The 26985-nt window shown below is 33.5% G+C and overlaps 1 protein-coding gene across 1 annotated transcript; it reads right to left on the minus strand.

Annotated features, from left to right (window-relative positions):
* Window positions 1–9247: 9247 nt before the first annotated feature.
* On the minus strand, window positions 9248–26394 carry LOC111060293 (sorting and assembly machinery component 50 homolog B). The gene is made up of 10 exons (XM_022347951.2): window positions 26135–26394; window positions 19540–19623; window positions 17759–17860; window positions 16834–16950; window positions 15369–15583; window positions 14610–14715; window positions 12465–12734; window positions 11437–11598; window positions 10465–10597; window positions 9248–9644 (listed from the first exon to the last, which is right to left on the minus strand). The coding sequence occupies exons 1-10, from the start codon at window positions 26153–26155 to the stop codon at window positions 9463–9465; spliced, it is 1392 nt and encodes a 463-aa protein (XP_022203643.2). The 5' UTR covers window positions 26156–26394; the 3' UTR covers window positions 9248–9462.
* Window positions 26395–26985: the final 591 nt, after the last annotated feature.

The raw sequence follows: 26985 nt of genomic DNA on the forward strand, positions 1-26985 counted from the left end.
GCTATCAATGTGTTTTCCGTCCATGTTGAAGTCAAGTAGGGCACACTACTGTGTGGTCCACGTTTTAATGGTAGTGGAGAAAGGTAGGAGAAAAGCGTTGCCGATTCTCTGCCTTTTCACTGTCTTCTATAGAGGATACTGATACTGGTATATTAAATTCAATATTATTGCCACATCTACATGTTGGCCTAGTCTGATGACCCAACGTAGGCAAATCCACACACTGGCGCTGGCCTCCAATGGCCTCCATTGGCCTTCTATTCATGTGGTTACGGCATTATAATTTAAAAAAAAAATTTGTATAATATGCATTATTTAATAATATACATTTTTCTGTTATAATAGGCCTATACATTTTTAAAAATATTATAAATTTATCAAAATTGTTTTTTTTTTTTAATTATACTCATTCTTTGAAAAATTGTTACGTTGAGTATAGAGCGTTTTTTTACGTCTTCAAGATTACAGTTATGGAATATAAGACAAGTCAGATTGAAAGGTAGAAATTCTGTACAATAGATAGATTGTACAATAAATTCTATACTAAGTCAAAACTAATTCGAGTCTCTGTTCCTTATGATTCCATTTTATTCGAAATTTTATTACCTAGAAAAAGGCGGGAGTGAATTTTTCTGGCCTTTGGCTGGAATTAGCGGAAATAGATGATAATTGGAAAATGAACAAACAATGCGAGGTTTTTGGGGTACTGAGTATTTAACACAAGGAAATATTGCATGACAAAATTGGTTCTGAAATTCCCTCATGCGCCCTAACTTCGCCCTCCAGGTTAAAATAAAGGAAGCCTATCTATCTATATATCTATGTATCCAAACAATAAATTAAAAATTAGAACTAAAATATATTTTGCAAGCATCAATAGTGACTGGACTATATAAATAATATTATGCGTTATGCTTTGCTATTCTTTGCAATTCTTCAACTGCATTAAGTTTGCAGAACAATTAGATCAATGCATACTATATTAATTGAATTAGCTAGTAACTCTGTCTAGCCTAAATGTTTTAAACTGAAGATCGCTTATATTGCCTTATAAAATGCGTGATGGCCCAAAAGTCACACTCGTTATTATGACCTTCTGGTCAATCAACAAAAAGAAATGAAAAATCTAGAAATTGTTATAATGCTTTTTTCAATAATGTTTTTGAACAAAACTCTTTTTCATATTGTCACATGAGTCCTTCAATGATGCACATTTACAAGAAGTATTGCATACAACACGGAACTGATTGTATGTTATTCATAATTTAATTGAGTTCTTGTTGAAAAGTTTTCAACTTTAGGCTAATAATATTCAAGACTCAAATGTGTGCGTAAGCTGTTCGTGCATGAGCATTATTTCATCAGCCATGATCATTTATCAAAACAAATTACTTGCAATCATCTCTATTGTTCAAATTGCTTCCATTCGTCTCAAATTAGCTCATTTTTAAACTTATCAATAACTATTAAGAGGATCTGTAATAATTGTAATTTGGTTTCCATGTGATATTTTACTACATCAAAACATTGTACCTGTGTATAAGACTGGGACTTTGTGCAACACAGAGGGTTTGAATGCATTGATGAAACTCCCATTATTATTGAAAAAATCATCATTGACAAATTTAATATCCTCTCATAGTTGTAGACTATCTTGGAAACTTCAGTTTTGTGAGGCTTTCTGGGTAATGTTACGATCCTTCAATTTTTATGCATAGAAATCTTCCTCATCTCAATTGGAATTCATCAATAATTTTAAATATTTTTACCCAATCATAAATGTAGTAAGACTACCATGTGTTTTTACATGTATAGTTATAGTTATTTGATTTTTAATTTATATTCATCTTTGGATTTTTTCTATCTTCTGCAAATACAATACGATATAGAATCTCCTTGAACAATTTTCAACTCTTGCTTTGAAATTACTCATGGACCAATATTTCATCAATTTATATTCCCAATTAATGATTGATGGGTAATGGATAATGGACACTTGATAATGTCTTCTTGTCTTTCTCATGATGCAATCAGTCTAGACAATACAACGGCCAATTATTATTGATCAATGATGTTATTATCGTACAATTCACCTTTTTCATACTCTCTTGCTTGAAGTGGAAGCTTTAGTTCCAACTATGTTAATTTATTTTTCTGATTTACATGTTCGAACTTTTAAAAACTCGAATTTCATTTTTAATTTATTCAGTTTTTTATTTGCATTTTTAAGGTTCCTAACGTACTCTAGTTTCTCTAAATATTATAGGTCTCCTTCCTATTTTGTTCTTAAAACTTTCTTCATTCTTACTAAATTTGTACATTTTCATTATCTATTTCTACTATTTTTGTTCTAGAAAGTTGTAATGCTTTTATTGTTATTAATAGTCTTTATTATTCGTGTTATAAAGATAATTAGTTTATTATTGTTGTTGTTGTTGTTCATAGGTAGAGTCTATAATTTGGAGGCTCAACTTTAAATTTGTGAAAAGTTTTGAAATTCGAAAAGTCTTTCAAATTTTGTTCATGAAGTGTTCAAAACACAAGAAAGAGAGCACATTTTTTGTCTTTTCTGATTACATTTCAGTTCAATCATCAATATTTCATAAAAACTTGCAAAGTCTTTCAAACTATCAAAACGTTTTAGAATATGAAAATTGTATCTCATATCTAATTACTTTGTTGGATACGCATCATATTAAATATTTCAAGCTTTAATCTGAATCGTCCAAATTAATATTAAATAATGCATTTGAAGATTCTTCTGAACTTTGAGGTACTTTTATTTCATGCCGATTTGATTTGGATTTGTTTTTACTGAATATTATTATTTTTAATTAATTCTAGAGAAACAGTCAAAACTTAATCAACTTCCAATTTTGAAGTGAATGCTTGTGAAGTCAAAGCAAAAACAATGCTTTGTATAGTCTTCAATTTTTTCCTTCGCAAGTTTCTGCAACTTGATGTCGCTTCTCGCATCCCCTCCGCCATTGCTCCTTATCATCTCTCCAGTCATCCTCTCGCAAACCTCTGCATTCCATCTCTTTTCGAACATTGGCATAGCCACCTCTAATACATATTAGAGTTGGATATGACATTGGCCATCAATATTTTCCTTAGCCTACCTCGCTTCTGATGTTGGTTTGGAGTCCATTCAAAGACTGTCAATGGCATTCTCTCCGTATTCATTCGGCGTGGGTGGCCATACCATTTTATCTGGTTCTTACCAATGCTACTTTCTATATTTTCTTCTACATTCATCCGCTCTCTTATTCCTAACTTTATCCAATAGTAAACAAATAGTAAGTAAATTCGTATGGCTTTTGTTGGTGGGGAGTCCCTTGCGGGAAGGTTCCAACACCTGAATATATAATTTAAGCCGTCAATGGGCCTTACGACTGTTATTCTTTAGCCGGGACCGACAGTTTAACGTGCCCATACGATAACACGGGAGTGATGTGGTTAAAAAACTCCTGGTAATGAGGGAAACCTAAAAACTTTGATCCGTGACCCACTCCTCAGATCCATACGTAGGCCTATCTATCATAGCCTCATATATGTTTTTGTTTTCAACTTTTACTCTACAGAATTGGATGATTTGCTTTGCTTTGATAATGTTTTTCTATTTTCCTTGAAATTGACTTATTAATTACAAATTATTTTTCTCTTTATTTGCTGAACTTAATTTTTTGCAATAACCTCCTTACAGGAACTTCTGAGTTGATTTAGAAATCGTTCAATAACAGATTCCTTTTGAAGAAGGCTTACAGGTGACATGCTCATTGGATGCATGTGTGTTATAAAATTGATATTTGAAAGCATTGATATTGAACTGAAATGCAATTAAAAACCGATCTTTAAGATTGAGACTTTTGACTAGTTCACAAATCGAGTGAACCTAAATCGATGACGCTTAAAATTATCAAAATAATATTATTATTAAATGTATTTCTGTAATAAAGTTGTGTAAATAGTTGAATAGTATGTTTTAACACAGTCAAAGTACCTTTTCCCAAGATTTGTAAAAAAATATCATAATAGAAAACTCAACTGCTAAAATGCATGTTTGGCTTTGATAATATTCATGGATTACAAAGTTGAAATGAATTTTTATAGTTCCTCCACTAGAGTATATAAATGTTACTGTGTGGAGAGTGAAGTTTTCACTGAATAAGATAACATAATAAAGCACAAAAATATCAACTTTTCACGCATATGGTATTTATATATTATTTTCTCCATCATTCACAGTATGGTGTATATTTTTATTCTATTTTATCACTTTTAAATTTGTAGATTTTTGTCTCCAAACTATCATATTATCGTCTAGTCAAATTTATTATGTCTATTCCTTAAGATTTGAGAAATGGTTCTGTTGTAAGTTGGAACTGTTCGAAGTTACAATATTATGAATGCTTGCTTAGACTTTATAATTATGATGCACTTTACAATTTGTGAAGTGAATTAATTTATCAGTCACTCGACAAATATGATACCAAAATAAACTTGCCGTATTGCATAGTTGCTAGGAAAATTAGCAGTTAATTTTTTTATTTTTTGAAACACATATAATTTTGTAGGTGTGATCACTTTATTATTGACATTGGCTGAAAAATTAAATAAGTAAGATTGCTAATTCCTAGTCATAGCATTTCTTTCAGTTGCACTTTTGATTCTCTACTTGTGTTCACTCCTAATGTAAGGCTCCGTTATTTCAACTGTCAACTCTTACTCGTTTCGTTTGCAATTGCAGATCGTTCAATAAATTTACAGGTCTTGGGAATGAAACGTTTCCATTCTGCTGATAAAATAGTATTTCAAACATTTTAATAAAATATTATTAGTAAAACAATCGAAGATGTAATTTAGGTTGCGATAGTTTTGTATTATGGGAGAAAATATAAAAAGATTGTCTTTGGAATTTTCTAATAAAATTTAAGAACATATCATGGCATTTTACTATAAATTTTAATTTCTTTATAGTGTTGTATGAAACAAAATTGAAACACTTCTCATCTGACCAATAACGACTGTTAATCCTACTTGATAAAATTTATTTCTTCCAAGCACTTTATAACTATATGTTGAGAGCAAAACGTGTCATATTTCTTATATTTTTATAATTTTTGAGTAACTAATAGTGTGTGTAAATTCTATTTATAATACTGAATGTATTTTATGTAAGAATGAGGTGAATTAAGTGTTTATATAGTGTAATTGTATCACATATTGTCGAATAAAATACTTGTTTACCAATGTGTTATGTGAGGCCACAAGTGATCTCTGCTTCAGCTCTGAGTTTTGCACAGACATCATCTTCATCATCATCAAATCATTTACGTGGTGTATCACATTCTGGGGTAGACATTATTCACCAAATAACAATAGTAAAATGTTTTTTGAAATGCAACTTGTAAATGATTAACACTTGAAAACAGTAAATTATTGAAATTTCCAAGATTCAAAGGTTAGATTGACTTCTACGTTCTTCAAAACTTGTGGCGCTCAATTGTTTTGTAACTGGTGTAGTGAATAGCGGAGAGTTCAAATATGATTCAAACTACAACATTTTTCTTTATTATAACACACTTTGTCTGTAATCCATTTAAGAGGGGGATAATTCCAATTAGGAATCTCTTTTAAACATCTTTTGTCAATATATTTTTATCGTGTTCTGTATGTGTGTTGTCTAGCATGATCAATAAAAAATATTTTTTGTCAACATTGTGGGAGTAATATTAAGATAAGTAGCATGTAAGTAATGAACACCATGTATAGAAGATAAGTATGTATTTTAAAATATTGGAAAACATAGTTTTAACAGGAAGTATGCATGTGTGTGTATTTAGTAAGTAAACATAAACTACGACCAGTTTTTGGAAAGGTATAATAATACCGGCATGGCATTCATCAAAATGAAAATTATTTTCTAAGATAGGTATCACTAAAATCATTTTATTAGAAGTCCTAAGTTAATATTCAACTCATATCGTTGGGACTTTTTGTTTACAGTTCTCAAGTATTTCATTTATTTATTTATTCAGTTATGTACAATTATTATACTTATCCATGCGAGAAGTTTAGTTTTGTTGAGGGCTAAAATTTATTCAAATCTATCAGTTGAAATTGTTTTTAAATTAACTCTATACAGAAGCAATAATTTTCTCCGCCAACAAATTCAATAGAAAACGTGATTCTGTTTTTTCTAGCTTGATTTTCAGCCTATATCTTGATCGAAGCCCTATAGGCTACAGCTCTACTCATCAATTGAATGTATTTTTAAGATTGGTAGATTCTTGTTTATATACATGATGGCCTGCGTCTTATTACTCGGTCTCTGAAATTCAGAAAATTAAGGGATAAACCTTTTCAAAATAAATTTAAACAATTGAAAAACCAATCAATAAGTTTTGTCACATTTTATTAGAGAAAAAAATTATAAATTCCATAATCTTATCTTATTTTAGCCTTATGAATGACATTTGTTGGTTGATTGATTTCTAAGAAACATGCCGGTTAAAAACCTACTTTGGTAAGAAAACTGGGATTGAACTGAAAACTGAGGAATACAAGCTATTCCTCAGCCATAGGTTAACTGTAATGGGAATAGAACACCAAATAGCGCTTATGTCCAAACTTATTATTATTATTATTATCTATAGCTGTAAATAAGGTTGGCTGCAAGTAACGGGTAGAATAGTTCTTATTAAAGTCTCTCAAACTAAAACTTCACATGAATTGGAAGTTATGATTGGGTAGATGGACAAATCAGTAATGTGATTCTTTCTACCATATCAAAATAATAGTGTTGAATATAGGAAAACTGAAAATAATTTCTAGCATTTGATGAATAAATCGAGTGTAAAATGATAGCTTGAACAAAATCAGGATCCACTAAACTCCTGCTTATTATTGATTCAATCAATATTGTTATTGATAGCTTGAAAAAAATCAGGAAGCACAAAAATCCTGATTATTATTGATTCAATGGTCATCTGTATCGAAGGACCAATATTATTATGCACCTTCCTACATGCAGCCAGCCTCTTACTAATCATCATGTGATCCAGAATTATAATAATAAATATATTTTCTGTAAAGATATCTAATATTATTGTGTTTATCTATTGGAAATTGTGAATATAGCTCACGTCTATCACTAGTAATATTCTCCTCTAGTTCACTATCTGAAGTGAGTTTATGAAATTTCCCTTAGGTAGGCTACATTCAGCAAAGTTATAAACATTTTGGTGTTTATTGGGAAAATGATGTTTGTTCAATATTTATTGAGAAAAATCGGGTATTACTGTAAAAATATAAATTTCTGAGACCATGAAATGTTTCCAACTTAGATCCCAAGGTTATTGGATACATTATGATATTTAAATAGGTTATTTGTCTACTAACTTGCCCAAAACCAAACTTAGCTTATAATGTGTACTTTGTTGTGAAAATAGCCTTACAGTATTTGATTTTAATGATAACAATTGTAATATGAATTAAGTGTGTAGTAAAAGATAAAAGGTAGATTATCTTATTATGAAACAGTATCATGTTGTACAAAGTTAGCATAGTGCACATTCATGTTATGCCACAGACAACTCTTATTCAGATGATTATTTATCTAAATTCGATCCTAGGGCGAGTGTGTATGGGCGAGCGTCCCACTAGTTTTTCTCCACTTTTATGTTATTCAAGTCATCAGGTTTAATTTCAACTCAGAAATCGATAAGTAGTTCAATGATGTAGCCTACACTTGATGAAAATTCCATTTGATCCAACGTTTTCATTAAATAATTGCGATTTAATTCAAGCAGCTGCAGAAATGAAATGCAGATTTGATCAAGTAAATTTATTATTATTCAACAATATTAGGCCTATATATTGGCAATGTAATAACAATTAGTTGATCAGGAACTAATTATTGTATTGAACGTTTGCGCATCTAAAACAGATTAAAGTGTTGTATGTGGATACTGAACATGAATGTGAGGAGGAAATGTCTATTGTCAATCATTAACAAAAATATTCGTAGAAATAGATTATCACTGTACATACTTCTGTTGTATCCCAAATCAAAGTCTATCAGAGTAAATTGTAAGTAAGTGTAAAAGTGTTGAAATGATCAATATTAAATATTATTTGTAAATTGTACGTACGATTTTATTATATTAACAAATCAAACTCCTCCAGATTAACAAAAGCGGACCTTGTTTTATGTTGTTGCAAAAATGAGCAACTTCTGTCATTTTGGCAAATGTGCGAGAGGACTTAATGACGCCGCTCAACTCGGCCTACAGAAATATCACATTTTAGAGTGAAATACTGATTTAGCGGGACATATCAACAGTAGTTCAGTTTTAATTATAGAGACCGAAATTGAAAATTAACTTTACATAAATATTGCAATGTGTAAACATTTCTCAGTTCTAGTTCAGTTTAAAAACGTTATCTATAATCTAATAAAACAGAATTGACTTAAGCACGTACAGGATAGGAAATTCACGAATGACGCATCATCACGTCAGAACTGAAAACTTGAAATTTTTCATTTATATTCTTAATCTACCGAGGATGGTTATAAGCCTATTTTAAATTCCTCAAGTTCAGTAGGTAAAGTTCTGTTTGCCAAGTTTTTAATTAGACCCTTGTGGAGCACGGGCTACTTGCTAGTCTATATAATAAAGGAAAGAACTGGCTAAAACACGTACGGAATAGGAAATTCATGAATGACGCATCACGTCTCAACTACAGGAGATCTTCGTAGGTTCTGTTTGTCAAGTTTTCAATAAGACCCTTGCGGAGCACCGGTTATCTGCTATAGTGAGGTCCACGTTATAATGGCAGTGTGTGATTTGCAATGGTGTTGCTATCCTTGTCTATCGTTCAACAAAGCAGATGGCGATATCTCTTTCACGCATTGCGATGTTGCCACATCGTTTATCAACAATGTAGAAATTCAACTAATTGACAAAATATTTAATCTCAATCATGAAAATTCATTGTTACATCTTTAAAAAATATATTTTCTTGACAAATAAAATATGATTAACTATTTTCAACAATAATGAACAGTTAAATTCATCAGATATACCAGTATGAGCTGTTTGAGTGACAAGGCTGAGATCTGGCAACCCTTTTCTCCTATCTTCCTACACTGCCATTATAACGTGGACCTCACTATAGTTACAAAATAAGTTATAGGTCAGGGAACTCAGGACAAAGGAAATTCAGACATTGAGAAAATGCATTTGGTCAACTGACAATGATTTTGTTCTTTTATTAGAACACAGTTAGCAACACAACGAACAATAACAATATTTTAGCACACTCAGTTCTTTACAATTGACTCTAAACAAATAAATAAATTCGTGCATTTATAAATTAGAACAGGATAATTTTATTACCAGTCACTGTCACAAAACTGATACGACTAGACAGCAAATCTACAAGACTGATGTCTTTTTACAGAAAATGTACTCCAATACCAAACTGAACACCTCTGTTGATGCCGTCTGATTTATCGAAAAGAACTGGAATTACATAATTGATTTCGACACGAGCCAACTGGCCCAGCCTGATCGCCAGCCCGGCTCCGTACGCTAGCCGAGTGCCCTCTCCTAACGCATGCAGCCATCTTCTGTCACCTGATCACAAAAATAGCATTCATTATTATAACTTGATACTGTATTCTAAAGAAGAGAATATATTCTAAAGGATTTTTTTATAATATCCAAAACAATAACTGAATACCATGCCATTTCTATAAGATTGTAATTTTTCAAATTTACTGTTTCATGTGAATGAAACATTAAATTTCTTCTCTTCTTCGACATAACTAGGCATTATTAAACATCAAGAAAATACAATCATCACTCAAATGACGATTTTCTTCAATAGTACTATTTCTGTAACAAAACAAACAATAATGATAGAATCCTAATTTGGGATGAGTCAAAATTTCTAAAATAAAAATTTGTTTCAATAATACCACAGTAACATCATAGATAAAGCATAGCACCTTCTGTATGCTTATTCTGAGGTAGCAAGTGAAATTGATTTCAATCTCGTATCAGCATTTTTTGAGTAGATATTGTGAAATTAAACGAATTGTACATATTGACAAATATGAAGAACTTTAGAAATCTAAGTCAAAATTAATCAAATTAATCAAATAGAGGTACTCAAATATAACTGAAAATTAATTAGAGAGCACCCTGCTCTGAAGAACTCGCTCAAAATGCCGCTGATATTCTGTCAGCTGTACCATTGAAAGCAGTGAAGAGAAAAAAGTTCAAGTAGCATTAAGTTATTAATTATTAATAACTATTAGTTATCATTGCAAGTTTATGTTTCTTCAATGGTTCCAATTTTTTTAAAAAAAAGTATCACTTGGCGAGGATGAAATGAGTTTTGAACGTTCATAAATATTCAACGAATAACGAAGGAACAAGTTTGATTACTTACTGAAATCGATGTTGAAAGATCCTACGTTTCCTGCGTTGACGAATAGATGGGTCCTGAAAAGGTCTCCGATTCCTCCCGCACCCGGCTTGAATGGCAATGGAGCGTATAAATGGAGAGCTCCAGCCCAATATAACTGCAATTCAAGCGAATTTATCACTTTCACTTATTAATATGAGGAACTACACAGTTTTCATCATCTTGAATATTGTACTTGATCATTCATTGTATCACGTTCAAACAGTATTGAATAGTAAACAAATGAAAGTATCAAGTAAAAATTCTTGACCTTTACATCTAAATCGGATTTTTATATATCACATTCTACTACACTTCTCAATAAATTGATATTAATAATATTAATCAATCATAATAGAGGTACTAAGCTTCAGAAACGGATATAGATATTCAATTTACTTTATTCAAACTCAAAGTAAACTAAATGTGGATAAAACCACAAAAAACAGGCACTAGAGTTCAAGAGAAATAGAAAAGAACAACAGGCTATGGAGAAGAGAAGAATGAAGCATGCATTCATAAAATACACTTCAGATGAATATTAGGATTTTCAACAATACACTTTTTTCAAAAAATTCTAAAGAATGACACTTATAACAATTAATACTCTAATAATAACTTATAAGTCAGTGTTCTGTGGGTAGTTATGTCACAGTATACATACAGTATGGAAACTCGGCTAGTACCCTGGCGCAAAAATCCACCATCTTGTTAGGAAGTTCCGCATTGTAATAGTATTGATGGGAGGTTCGGATCACTTTACTGATCTGGATCAATTGATCTCGTTCACTGCCACGAGCCAATCAGAATACCAGAATTGGAACTTCCTAAGGTCACGTGACGTGTCTAGTATTTGCGCCATGTAGAATGCATTGGTTGGATAGGCGTAGCGTAGGTTTGATTGACAGTTTCCATTCTGTACCTATTCTTTGGTTATATGTCTGTTATATGTCTCACCGTTCCACCAATGAAGTTTTTATCGGCCACTGGGCCAACACCACGGGTGATGAAGCCCCGCAGTGATTGTGGACCACCCAGGAAAAATTTGTCACAAATGTGGATTTCTTTTTGACTGCCTAAAGGTCGCATAACTCCACCTGTCACAGAGCCTTGTATTATCTGAAACATGTAGAATAAATTTATAAAATTACATTTATTCAATTTTGACCGATTTCAATTGATTTTTACAAAATTCTAAATCGTGCATATTAAAAAACCTGCGGTTGCTCTTTTTGCTACCATCTGGATTTAATTAGGTTCAATATACCGTTAAAACTTACTAGGAACTAATTAGGGATAACTTCAAATTATTTTTTACCTGTTTTAATAATGAGTTTTTGTTAATGATTGATAATCTACTCAACAAAAACTGTTTTTCAAAGATTAAAAGGTGTTTAAAAACAAGAATGCAACTCACAAATTACATTCACAAATATATAGATAGAGATGTCGGTTGATTCAATCAATAATTTAGTATCAACAGTAGTTAATACTTATAGTGCAGTTCACGAATAAGATGATACTGTACTCTACATTGTATCTAACTTACAATTACTTGGAAAAATGTTTTTCCAAAAATTCTATAAGGCATTTGTTGAGATTCTAGGTTTTTCAAATACAACTAAATAGTCAAAAGTATAATACCCAAGCTGGTATTTTGAGATTGGAAAAATCTTTTTCCAGGCATTCAATAAGCCATTTGTTGAGATACTAGGTTGCTCAAATACAACTGAATAATAAAAAATATAATAATCAAGGTGGTATTCTGAGATTCTAGGAATTTGATTTGACATTGCGGAAATAGAAAGGTCAGTTTTTGCCTTAGATAATAATTATAATTATCATTCTTTTTACTGCTAATATTTTGCAAGTTTCAAGATGAAATATGCCTGAAAATGCTATAGTATACTGCTCCAAACGACATTAGTTTGATCACAAAAAAATTGTTTCAAGAGAAATTTAGAATTGAAAAATAGCTCATTCACCGTTTCTGGGAAAACCTCAACGTTATGCTGAAGCAGGAGTTCGTTCTTTAGGAATCGAATGTTGCCCCCCAGGCCGGCGATTTCGGACGTGCACTGCAGCAGTGAGCCGAATGTCGGCATGAGCGGCGTGTTGCGTGTATCCACCGTCAGAATGTGCTTGATCGCCGACTTGAGCGTGTGGCCTGACTCCTCGCGGACGTCGAACGCCACGTAGCGCGTACTCATGTTCAACTCACGCCAGCACCCTTCCCACTGCAGCGTGTGTCGAACCTAAACACAAAAACACAAACTCAAAATAATATTTTAACGTGATATTGCAACTATTTTTGAATGACATAAGTACTCGTATGGCTTATTGTTTGTTGGGAACCCCTTACGAGAAGTTATTAAAATAGAGAAAACATAACATGTTAGGTTAGGTTAGGTTAAGTTAGGTCTATGCTACCTTTTCTCTATGGTACCAACAAGCCTGATATACATTCAAACAGCCAATTGATTGTTTGATTCTTTATCACAAATGACAATGTATTGCCAGGTCTTGCAAGACCATTGCATACTAACACTACATTGCCCCCTGTGGGTTGGGGGAGCTTTGAGTCGATCATCGTTCTCAAGAATGTGTTGAAAACCAGAATTCACCCTCAGTATCCATGCTTGTCGTAGGAGGCGACTAAAATGGACCTCAAGGCAACTCCAGAAGTTGCCTTGCCTTCAAACCCACGAGATCTGCCCCATCAGGGGGGAAAGCCGAAAGAAAAAGAAAACCCGAAGAGACCAGAGATGGGTGAAACTCCAGGCACAAATGTGGGTCAAGAGGCTGAGTCGAGGGTGGCCGGGCGCCGGGCGCCCTAGAGGCAGTTTGGCGTCCCCTCTCTCAGCGGAAGGACCTACAAAAAGGCCAGGAGTGGAACTCACGTAGGTCACGAGTTTGTGGGTGGAGAGGCCAAAACTCACCACTGCTCAAAGAAGGGCGACCATTTAGGCAACATCTTGGGAGAGGTGAGGCTTTTGACCCTGCGAAGTTTCGGGGAGGGGCAAAAAGAAAAAACCCAAGAGACCAGTGATGGGTGAAAAACCAGGCACAAATGTGGGTCAAGAGGCTGAGTCAAGGGTGGCCGGGCGCCCTAGAGGCAACTTGGCCGCCCCTTCCTCAGCGGAAGGATCTACAAAGAAGGACAGGAGTGGAACTTACGTAGGTCACGAGGACTAATCAGTCTGAAGAGACTGCCAAGCATAACACACTGGATTGCGACAAGGATTGCAGCCAGGTAATGAATGGAATGTTAGTATGGGGAAAAACTCCTGGTTTTTGTATAAAGGACACAGGTATTGGTTTGCCTAACATACTACTTGGGAACACAATGAGCTTCGGTTAACGTGTGGGGTTCTTTGAACCTTTGGATCCTTGAATCCGTCCCTTTAAAAACAATAAACAAACACTACATTATAATGGAAACAAATGAGCAATTAACATATTCAGAACAGAAAATAAATATGTATATGAGTAGATAACTAATTTTACTAATGAGCCTCCCGGGCTGGAGAACTCGCTCAAAATGCCGCTGATATTCTGTCAGCTGTTCTATTGAAAGCAGTGAAGTCAAGAGAAATAGTTTAAATGGCATAGAGTGCAACAGAGGAATGAGACAATTTTGTTGGCCAACGAACTCCATTTGTAGAATTATTCAAGAAAATGGTTGTTGAGAATTTGATTCATGATTCGATTGTTATCGTCGGAACATACAAATAAACAATCAAATCCACAACTGACAACGACTCTAGTATCAATTCAAAAGTAAGAACTCGCTACGCTCGTTCAATTGTATAATAATTGAAGAATACTAATTTGAAGATTATAACGTCTAAATGAGATTACATTTCGTATCACCAAGATAGATAACTGTCATTAAACACTCTGAAACCATTGGACACTAAAATTGGAGATGCCTTTGGAGGCGTGCCCTAAAAAGAATATCACAAATTAAATAGTCAACTAGAAATAAATTGTGGGATAACCTGATCTGTTTTGCTCCAATAGAAATGAGAAGAGACCCCGATAAGACGACGAATATTCTTGAATTCTATATATGACAGAAAAATATAATATTGAATATTTTCCAATATATGGAGAGAAATAATAGTTACATTTTGCATGAAAGGAAATCCCAAACTGATTGTTGTTCCTCTATCAATCTGTCTGTACCCAGAAGTAGGCCAGTCACTCTCGTTTTGGAATACTGACGTATTCAACCTGAAACAAACAGTACAAAATCATGAAAAGATTCACTTGGAGTTGAAAGTAGGTAATTTATTTATATACAAATAGTCAGTTTCAACTAAAGCCTTGTCAAAGATATTACAATCATATAATATTATAATGATTTGTGATTGTCAATTGAATAAATAAATAAAATAAGCAATTCGTAACAAAATAACAAAGGAATCAATGAAAGAGTGCTTGCACACATACAACGTTCAGGCGTCACGAGTTCTGCATTATTGCAAACGGAATACATGGAAACTCAAGTTAATTATTGAATTAGTACGAGAGAAAGACACTCTTATTATTTGATACTAAGCTACACAGATACTAGCTCTATGTTTGATGGTGTCTTTTTTTCTCAATTCATCTGAGAAATCCAAATAGAACGCTTGTATTTGACCTCCGCCATTTAGTCCATACGATGAACGTGAACCGTAGAACTCGGAACGCCTAACCACTCTCTGTGTACATACACCCTAAGCATTTCATCCTTTTCATTTAATCTTTGAGTCCAATATCAGAAATAATAATTTTCATCATCCATGAATAATATTCCGGGTTGGAAACTATTTACGAGAATATGGTGAATAGTCTACCTAATGAAAATGAATAAATATGAAGAGTACCTCATCTATACTCACTCAGCAAGCGTGTCTAATATGAAGGGTTTGTAGAATCCGACATTGAAAGTTCTGGTTTGCCGTGAGCCGTAGCTGAATTCGCAGTGCAGCTTTTCGGCTCGACCAAACACATTCGGAGCGACTGTGCCAACAACCAACGATCCTTCATTGTCTCTGCCAATTACCGTATTCACACTCCCTTTTATTCTTTTCAATTCCTTGACAAAGTACGTTACCTGCAACATCACAACAATTATATCAATGCACATTTTGAGATGAAAATAGAAAATTCAATATGATGATATACATTTTAATGTTGAAAACAATTCACTTTCAAAAAACTAATTCCAGATTTCCCAAGTTATATCTTATTAATCGTGTATGTGCACAATTTTCATATTCATTCCAAGAAATGGGAGAACATAACTAAAAATTGCGAGTTTCAATGACTGGATACAATACACAAATAATTGTACAGTAATGTACAATGTATTATTGATTATTGATTTATAAAGAGCATTTATTATAATGATATTAATACAGTATATACGAGTAATAACGATGGGACTAATGTATGAAGTTGTAAAACATGCTTCAAAAACGAATATTTATTGAGATGTTGGAATTTTATGTGGAATTGATGTTACCTCCTCCAATATTCTCTCAAATAGAATTAGCATGAAGTTATGACACACAGTTGGATGTCATCAAAAGCTGCAAGAAACCAGTAGGCCTACCAGCTATAGTGTGATTCACGTTAAAATTGATCAGCTATCCTTGTATTTCATTAGACAAAGCGTTATTGTCAAATTGTTTGTAGACTATGGAGTAATATAATGAGCTACTCAATGAACTATCTTAATATCATGAAAATGTATTACTGAATCGTGAAAATAATATAAATATATAGACTATATTATATATTTTCTTGATGGATATATAATATATTTGAGATGAGACTAAGGACTTCTGCTACTGCAAATATTGACCAAACAATTAAATAACAGAATGATATCCGTTGAATGAAACTGTCAAATAAAAACTGTGCCCATACCGAGGATTGAACCCGGGAACTTCTCGGTTGTCGGCCTCGGTACAGTATTTCGAACAGATTCATTCAATGTCAATATTCTTCAGACAATATTTGCAGTACCGGTAGCAGAAGTCTTTAGCTCTATTTATGTAGCTTTTATTGGATTTCCGAGTTAGTTATTATCATATACCAGCAGTGAGTTAACTGCAATTTCCAATAATTCTTCCAACTATTGATATCATATCGGGATGAATTGAATCATAGCTATATACTACCGAAAACGGCGAGAGAATGAAACTGACAACTCTGCCGTCCTATTTCCACTAACTTTATAACGTCAATCTCACTAGACATGTGAATGGCTCAGTTGGAAGACATGTGAATGACTCAGCCAATTCTAGTTTGAAAGCTAGTATAATGAGAGTTGCAACAAGTTTGTATTTGGATATCTACCTCGTAGCCTTGCGAAGTAGCTTTGGGTCCAGTGCTGACGTCAATCAGAGCTGAGATGTTCGAAAAGCAGCCAAGACTTTCTAATTTTACTTGAGTGCGGTGCACTTCCTTGATCACCTGTTCAAAACACAATAATTCATCTATATTATCAGATATATCAAATTACTACATAATGTATTATTATTTATACTTACTAAATGATTTACACTTAGATAATAACTTGAACACAATAAATTGGAGATAGTAAATTGAGAACATGGTTCATTCCCCACACCCAGACTAGTCGTCTTTGTGGAGAATATTCATTACGCATATATTGTCTCTGCTGCTGTATTTTTTCTTCTGTGAATAAAGATTATTTGAATTTGAATTGTTGATTTGATCTTCCATTAATGTACTACTGATGACAACCAGGGTAAATTTATACTTTCGTGTATGTATGGTAGTAGAACGAGTGGTAATCAAGCAATAAACCATATTTAACTTCAATTGATTCAGTAATGAATGAAAGGAAAATACTTTAAATTGTTACACTTATTCAATATATCTTGTTTGTTATATTTTAATCATATTACACAAAATTTGGAAATATAAAAACCTATTATTATTTTTCAGAGGATGGAATACGATAACTCATGATGAAATTCAATGTATTGGTAGTCTAATGTTAAGAAGCGTTGAAAATGTCACACGCTTGACATTACAATAGTTGAGAAAAATTTATAAAAATGAAGATACTATATTTTGATTTAAAGAGAATAAATTAAAGAGATTTTTAATAAAAAAAATTTAATATAATAAATAAATATAATAAAATAAAATAAATTAATTGAAGAGATTTTTTATTTTTGTGAACTTAATAAATGCTAAGAAAAACACATTTTATACAAAAGAATTAATAGAATGAGAATTTAATCAAACTTACCTCTTCAAAATTATTAACTTTGAATAGATCTTTTACAGAGCGTTTTATAATATCTTCTTGAGTTCTATTCAAGCCCTCAACATTCACTTTGTCAACTCTGGCCTTGAAAGAAACAAAAATAAGACAGCAAGTTTAAAACATAATCCTTCACAGATTATTTTGAATTGTACATGGTTGAACAATGAAGTATGAAGGATTTCGAATAGCTGTTGTTGCCAACTCATTTTTGAACGAAACTAGAACTATAATTTCCTTTTAGTATGTAACTTGGATGTTGCCATTTTGTATTAAGAGAGGGAAAATTAGTAGTAATGTTGATGACGTACGAAAAATATCAAAATAACACTTCTGTAGAGATTGTGAGAAGTTGTCAATGTTTCTCTGATGCCTAGAATGTGGTATTGCTAGGATTTCTTGTGTTATTATATCACTCAGTGCTTCAAGTGTATTTTGTATGTATGCACATGCCTTAAGCTAGCCCATAAAAAATGGTCACAAGTCACAAGTCAAGTAACAGGTACGGTAGCCGAAGATTCCACTACACATTTCCACGCAACGAGCTGAGGTGGCCAGGAAGCTCTGCCCTGATAATCCCTTAGTTACCCTGAATATATGAACTATTGAAACCATACAGTATTGAAGTTGATATACCATTTTCTCAATTGTGGCAGAAGAAATCACGCAGCTTGTTAGATAACGATTTGAATTGACAGAATTGTCAGAAAAGTAAGTGCCAATAATGAGGTTTTGACGAACGTCTCACCAGTCATTGCTACAAAAACAGCAATTACAGAAAACCTAAATTTTTAACCACCAAGTTCCCTCAACGGCAGATAAGTCAAGGTTATCTCCTGCACTGTACATCTCAAAACGTCTACAGAAGTGTTTTATCAAAAACATACAACATTCTACATAATATGCTACTCTTCGTACATAAGTAATGTTAAACAATTATTTTCATTGATCATAAAAATTCCATTATTTGAGGTACATACTAGAAATAAATAAATTAAGTTTCGTTCAAATATGAGTAAGTAACAGCTATTCCAAATCCTCTATACTTTATTGCCCAACCCCATAAATGAATTTAGCAGTAACCTGCTTCTACTGTCTTTGTAATCAGGAACATCTAACTATTCAACACTGAAATGACAAAACATTAAAAACAATGTAGAGTATTTCTTATTATATACAAATAATGATATTAGAATTTATTTATTGAATACACTCACAGAGATTCTCTTAAACTCGTGGATGTGAATGGTAATAAATAGTATTAACGCAATTTCAAGTTTTAAATATTTGAATTTACCATATAATTCAACTTGAACAAACGTGAACTATGCTAATATGATATGAGTGTATTTTATGAATTAGTTGAATCTGAAGGACAATTTACATCGGAAAAACGCTTCATTGAAATGTTAGTAACACAAATATAATTGAGCCATTCCGTGAGAATTTCATACTATTTGTCATCTCTCAATAACCATTATTTTAAATATGCTTGGCTCCCTCTCGATCTATCTCTCTCTCTCACTCTTTATTGTAAGCTGTATTGTAAGCTATTTTATAAAAGTGTATAGGCCAGTATATATTGTAATCTACATAAATAAAGTATTCAATCAATCAATCTCTCTTTGAGACTGAAAATCAACGTAAGAAAACTCTGACTTACTGAACTATGTATATTTGAATAAAGATGATTGATTGATTGATCACCACATCAATGTATAATGACAGTAAAACTTATGTATTGCTCATCGGGTGTTTTTATTTACCTGAATCTCTTGTAAATTGACTGACTTTTTGTCCGTCACCGTACTGTTCCTATCCATTTGCCCGTATGTCATCGTCGAATGCTCCTGTAAAATACAAACATATTTGTTGAAAGAGGATTTATATTGTGGAATTTTTCCATAATTGAAAAAACACAGTTTTTTAATGATATGAGCATCACTACAGCTGAAGATGTGTTGGTTTCAACACAAAACTGCAGTCCTGTATTAATGTATATAAATGTGGATGTGACAAAATAAAGCTGCTTTTTTTCAACAAACATAGTACAATGAAAGCAAAATTCGAGATGGTTCTTCAATGAATTGTATATTACACAAATATTCATTTCCGCAGGCATTCATCTTCGAGTACATAAAATAAAAATTATATGAGTGAGGAAACATGTTATGAGAACTGCATCAACCAGATAATTTGAATTTCATTTCAAGTGGTTGCTGAAATATTGTGATATGCATCAATGATCTACCTAGCCACATAGATATCGCGGAACGATTAACCAGATTCGCCAGTAGGCCTATAGTTTCTTGCTTTGAAGATCCTGAAACAATGATGACTAAATCACGGGACAAACGTCAACATCATTTAAGGCTGTGCAAGCAACTAAAACGTTTTACCGGTGATATTTTTCTAATTTTCCTCATTTGGATACTATCAAGTTCTCAGAATTTTAAAATCGATTATTACTTTTTGAGATATGAGCGTCTAAAGTTTAAATTGTTGAAAAAGATCATTTGAAATTCGATGAGGATAAAGTCATGCAATTTTGAAAATTTATTCTAATATATTGTTGATGAAATGAAGAATTTTTCAGTAACATAATAGGTTCCAGTTGTTTAAATATATTCAATATAATCACCCGTGGGAGTTGCTGGTCTCCCACCGGGCGCCTCCCCAGGTGGCGGATAGGAAGTTGTCTCCTAGATATAGGTGGAACCGGGTGCTTTTGATTGGCTAGCTCGATCACGTGGTACAAATCTGCTATTAAGATTCCAAACAAAATTTATAATCCTATCTTATTGCATTGGAAATTTGGAGCTTATCCCTTATTTTACCGATTGGAAACATATATTGAACTTACGATGAGCTTCGTATAACTTTTTCTAAGGGAATCTATTATACTCCAATAAAGATAATTTTAAAAACACTAATAAAGCTAAAAACATCAATAATTTTCTTAACTCGGGCTCCTCGCGGACTACTTCCAGAGCTTTCGCGGACCACTGATCTAGATAAACTATGCAGAAGGTAAATTTCAATTTTATTGTACTTCCTCTTTTAATTTATTGGATCGAACTTCTAATAATCTAATTTTAAAATATTTTTTGTGGCTCAATTGAATATCACATTATAGGTACTATATTTAACCGAGATTAAGCGCTTAAAGCTGATTAAAAACTTCTTTAACGTCTTGACTTCTCTGATTGATTTTTTTCAATCCTGAGTACCCTACCCATATCATGTTCTTATCAATAATTGTTGATATATCATGAGTTTCGAGTTGCAATACCACGAAGTGGTTAAATTTGAATTACTACTAATTATAAATAATGATGGTTAAGGGTTTTGTGTTATCTTTTCCAATTGCTTAATATTTATAAAACTCATCAAGCAGTACTATGGCTAGAACAATATGGCTCTTCCACAGTTTATATTCAATGCTGTGCTTTATATTCTCGTCAAATTCATTGGCTGTCAACTAACAAAACAAACTATTTAAATAATTATTATGTAATCCATTGTCATGAAAAATTTTATCATATTTCTAAAAATAGCAATGAGAACTTGATCAATTATTGTCAATGGAAACAAAATATATTACAGTATCATGACATATTTCAGTCAAGTCTATTGCTAATTTTCTTGAGATTCAGTTTTTTAGGTTACGTTACCTACCTTTCATTTTTACTCGCAATTATATACTGTTTCAAGTTCCAAAACTATATTGGGAATATGAAAAAATTTAAATAAGATTATATCGAAGTGAGTAATCACGAAAATATGCCTTAATAAGTAAAGGCGAGCGATTTTACTTTAAATCCCATACAAACTACATTATAAAATTCAAATAGAATCTTAAGGCGGCGGTGGGAAATTTCTAATGACCATACTGTGGTTATATAGTTACTTTAGTACAGGGAAAATGAAACAACCGGGGCGGGTCAAAACCAGCAACAAAACTGCTGCCTTTCAGACAAAGCTCAAAGGCTAAGGGAACACAACCCCAACACAAAATTGACTGCTGCCTTGTAGGCAGAAACCTGAAAATCTACCTTTTTGAAACTGCTCCTCACCGTGAAAAAATATGTTCAGGATACTCAAAGGATGCCTTGGATGGATTGGAATAATGAAAATTGACTAGGAAATACAAAGAAATACGAATAAGAGTAACGTTTTGGAATATTGACATGTGGAATGTGAAGACTATAATCAGAGTCGGGAAAATGATGGATATGAGAAATGAAATGGTAAAATTATTCAGCTGGCTGAGTTACATGAAAGACTATGGAATAGGAGTGGAAAAAATAGAGAAAGAGAAGAAGGATTTCACAAGATCGATATTGTTGAAAATGAATTATCGATGACGGGTACTAGTAGACTTGACATCGATTTACACAAACAATCGAACTCTGACGTTGGCGGGAGTGTTTTGAATCTAAACTCTCTTCATACAAAACAATCGACGAGTGTTTCTGAGAACCTTGATAAAAGTTATTCCTTATCCACCCCACCCTTAGATTCGTCTGACAATCCAATAAAAAATAATGCTGGAGATCCCATTGACAACAATTGGTCTTCAGTGGTTAGGAAGAAAGGACGCAAACTTAGAAAAGAAAATCTGCAACTGCAGAAAGAAACTGCATTGAACACTAAAATTTCTGTTACTACGAAATCAACTGGTAATGCTAATACCAGGAAAAACAAGAACTTTATTACTGGTAGTTTGATTGGTGTAGAGAATCTATCGATTAGGGACCACAAAAAATTTCTTTTTGTCTCAAGATTCATACCAGGTACAACTTGTGAGAGCCTTTCAGAATTTCTTAAGAATCAAAGAATTAGTAATTCTACTGTAGAGAAACTTGTCTCGAATCACCCAGATTCTTATGCTTCATTCAAGGTGGGTGTTCTGGATAGTGAGTTTGATATTGTGTATAAGGCAGATTTCTGGCCAAAAAATACTCATGTAGCAAAATACTTTACAAGAAAGCAAAGTAGCAATAACAGCAATTTAAACTTGAAGGCTTTACAAAAAGGGGAAAATACTTAGCTTCTGGATCCAATAATTTTCTTGAGACTCAGTGTAGTTCTGAATCTGGGCCTAACGGTGTTAAAGTTTCTGACCCTGGTTTCAATGTTCAGTGTCTTAATTTAGCTAAAAGACTAGATATTGAATTGGCAATTTGTAAGGAGAGTTATAAAGTATTATGCCTTGTTGAGCACTGGCTATGTGAGGACCAGCTGAAGATGGTAAACTTCGAAGATTATCTACTAGTTAGCTCTTTTAGTCGAACCACACATAAACATGGAGGAGTTGCAATCTTTGTGTCAAAAGATTTACTGGACCATAACAAAGCAAAACACTTGAACCTGGATATTTATCACCACTGTAAGGAGCTTCATTTTGAATTGGCTTGTGTCACTTTGCTGGAGCCCAAGCTAATAATTATAAGTGTATACCGTTCACCCAATGGTGACCCAAATTACTTCCTGGAACATCTGGAATCTGTCATTCTCTACATCTTCAATAGAATGCCCAACCACCACATTGTTTTGGGCAGAGATTTCAATTTCAATTTCCTTGATGCTTCAGCTACTAATACAATCAGCTTTGTCAATCTAATGAGGTCATTGAACCTGTATTGCACTGTGAGTGAGCCTACTAGGATGGATGCATGTCTGGACAATGTGGTGACCAACTTACCAGAGAGTTTGTACAGTGTTTCTATAAAAAATTATGCTTTGAGTGACCATGAAGCTATATGTCTGACACTGTCTGACACCTATTCTGACATCTCCAGTAATTCCCCTAAGAAAGTACTTGTGCGTCCAGTTACTGAAAGTCAGATAAACTATTTCAAACATCTGCTGTATCTGGTGGATTGGAATGAAATTATGACACCTGGTCTTCCAGAAGATAGCTTTAATAAATTCTTCAGCCATTTCAAGTACCTGTTTGACAGTGTATTTCCAGAAAGGCTACAGACTGCAAAAAAGTGGACCAAGAACAGGACAAGGCCGCATTGGATGAGTCAAGAATTAACTGTCCTCAAGAATTGGGTCATTCTTGCTTATGAGCACCACAAGAATCTAAGGACAGCTGATTCTAAACAGTTATATATGTCACTGAAAAAGGACTTCAAGGAGTTTTGACTCTTGAGAGCCAAAAAAGAAATGAATGCCCAGCAGATAAACTCCTCGCAAAATAAGTGCTCTGCAGCATGGAAGGTGATCAAGAGAGAAATGAGTTCTCAGCCGAGGACCACACGTATAGAGCCTGATATCTTCAATTCCTTCTTTGTGGATTCAGTTGCTACAGTTCGTGCTTCTATTAACACCCCTGATATTTCGGCCATGCAGTTCCTAAATGCTATGCCCAGGCCAGAAACAAAATGCTCTGCCCAGTATCTTGTGAAGAAGTGTTGGATGTTGTGAGTAAGCTGAAAAATTCTGAAAGTAAGGACTTCTTCGATTTGTCAGAAACAAAATTACAGTTCGTGCTTCTATTAAAACCCCTGATATTTCGGCCATGCAGTTCCGAAATGCTATGCCCAGGCCAGAAACAAAATGCTCTGCCCAGTATCTTGTGAAGAAGTGTTGGATGTTGTGAGTAAGCTGAAAAATTCTGAAAGTAAGGACTTCTTCGATTTGTTGGTGAATCTCATAAAAAGAGTCATCATTCCAATCCATGTACCTCTAACTTTCTGCTTGAACTCATGCATTGTGGAGGGTGTTTTTCCTGCTCTACTAAAGATTGCTAAGACTGTACCCATTTACAAGAAGGGTTCAACTGATCTACCGGGCAACTTCAGGCCTATTGCAATCTTACCTGTGTTCTCCAAAATCTTTGAGAGCATAATCAAGGAACAGTTATGCTTGTATTTTGAGAGTGCTGGACTGTTGGTGGATGCTCAGTACGGGTTTAGGGCTGGAAGAACAACAACCCAGGCAGTGGAAAGTCTTTTGAAGGTCGTGCTTGAGAGCTTTGAGAGCAGGGGTTTCACAGGCTTGACATTGTGTGATTTGAGCCGTGCTTTTGACACAGTGGACCACCAGATTCTGCTGTCCAAGTTGGAGTTTTATGGGGTCACTGATATCTCATTAGGACTCCTGAAATCTTACCTATCAGGTCGTCGCCAGGTGGTCCAGGTGAATGGTAGGGTTTCTGCAATGAAGGCTATTCCACATGGGGTCCCACAAGGGTCCATACTCGGCCCCCTGCTCTTCATAATAATGACAAATGATCTACCTTGTGCACTAGGTAATAGGTTGGCAGCCTATGCAGATGATAACACCATTTTTGATGTGAGCAGCTCTTCAACGGATCTGACGGAGAGGATGAGTGAGTCCTTTGATGCTGTATCGGTGTGGTTCAAGTCAAACTTCCTCAAGCTAAATGAGGAGAAAACCCAAAGAATAATAGTACCTTGTAAACTTTGACGAACTGTATTTGCTGTATTTGACAATTGCTATTTAATATATATTATCTGACAATTGCTGTATTTGATGGCTTAAAGGCAATAAAATCATTTATCACATTCATATATAGTGGACCAGAAGAAAGGACAAGGCAAAGAGGAGTGGGCTTCAGGGTAAGAAAGAAATTAAAGTCATCCAATTTAGGCTTTTACCCTGCAGGTAGCAGATTGTGCCGACTCAGAATCAAAGAGGAGGCCAAGTTCAACTCAGGACTGTATTACAGCCACATAGAGTTATTATAATGCTTACTCAGAGGCTGATCGTGAGATAATGTAGACAACAGAAGCAATGCCATCAAGATGGTTTTTAAGCAAAGTAATTGAATACTCAACATTGTTGTTGATTTGAGGTTGACTGAGGTACTTCGTAATACTCAGTAATTGTTACCGGTGGAATATCAGTATTTTAGAATCAATTTAAGATAGAATCAGAACCTAGAGAGACAATAATTTGTTAAAAATTTTGCTTCAGGTCAGCTGCGCTGTAGAGCAGTTTTTCACAACAAATTCAATTTGTTCAAAAAGTATAGCCTACTCTGTTTAATATCTTCAATGAGTTTGCAGAAGAAAAGTTGTGGTTCCTGAATTTATATATCTATGATCAGAAAAATTCCTTTTCAAGTTTATTGGAGTTATAGATATCCTTTCAAGAATCTGTAGGCTATAAAAGCTTAGCCTATGTTTGAATGCTAAAACCTAGAAAAGTATGTCACAAATTGCATAGTAGTAAAGAGATAATAGATATTTTTGATTGTCAAATGCTCCAAATCAGTATTCTGTGAGTTATGGAAATTTTACATAAACTTGATAAAATATGTGTGAAGAATTTCAAGTAGAGGGCAAAATGAGGTTAGATATCAAAATAATGTATGTAACCCACCTTAGCGTAAACAGTTCCCATTTTTGTATAGTTTATCTAAATGTATGCTGCCAATGATAAGTTAATTGTTCGTTGATGCACAATATAATTATTAAAAATTTACAAGTTCATTTTGAACACATTATTTACATTTTTCATCACGAATCACGAGCAAAAGTAAGGTTAATTTTTGAATCGATCATGTTGCCGAAACCAAAAGACAGAGAGAAGACAGAAACACTACAGTCATGTGTGCGAGCGACTATCCGACTGTTGTCAAAACTGAAGAAAGCAGAAGATTACTGATAATACTGATAATTATAGGCTGTTATTCTTCAAAAAGTATCATTATGAATCCATGAATTATACAATTCAAATAATTATATTCGATTAAGTATGATGTATCATGATTTCTTTGAAGATAATATCTTGACCACTAACTTACTTATTTTATTACCTGCATGTTGGTCACCCTGGTTTCTTATTTTCACCTTTATTTAAATTTAAGGCTAAAAAGTTTTCCGTTATTTTTTCATTTTCGCTTAACTTGGATATTTGAAATCGTTGCCAAGTGCTGAGGTTTCCTTGATCACGGCTTGATTTTTTTAAGAATTCCACTTCCATTATTATAATGGATATGTACTATAGTAATAGACCAAAGAAAAGTGTACAGGTGATGAAAAATAAATGAATACCGTATTTGAGATGATACATTATTATTCAGAAATAAGAGAATTCGGAAAAGGAAAAACATAATATATCATATCATAAACTTTGTCCAAGGAATGCGAATGAAATAAAAAAAATCAGTAAGTCTATCCTATAATATAAATTTCAATAATATTAACCTATTTAACTTTCATTTCTGGGAA

Source organism: Nilaparvata lugens, chromosome 1 (assembly GCF_014356525.2).
Source record: "Nilaparvata lugens isolate BPH chromosome 1, ASM1435652v1, whole genome shotgun sequence".
Classification (NCBI taxonomy): Eukaryota; Metazoa; Arthropoda; class Insecta; order Hemiptera; family Delphacidae; genus Nilaparvata; species Nilaparvata lugens.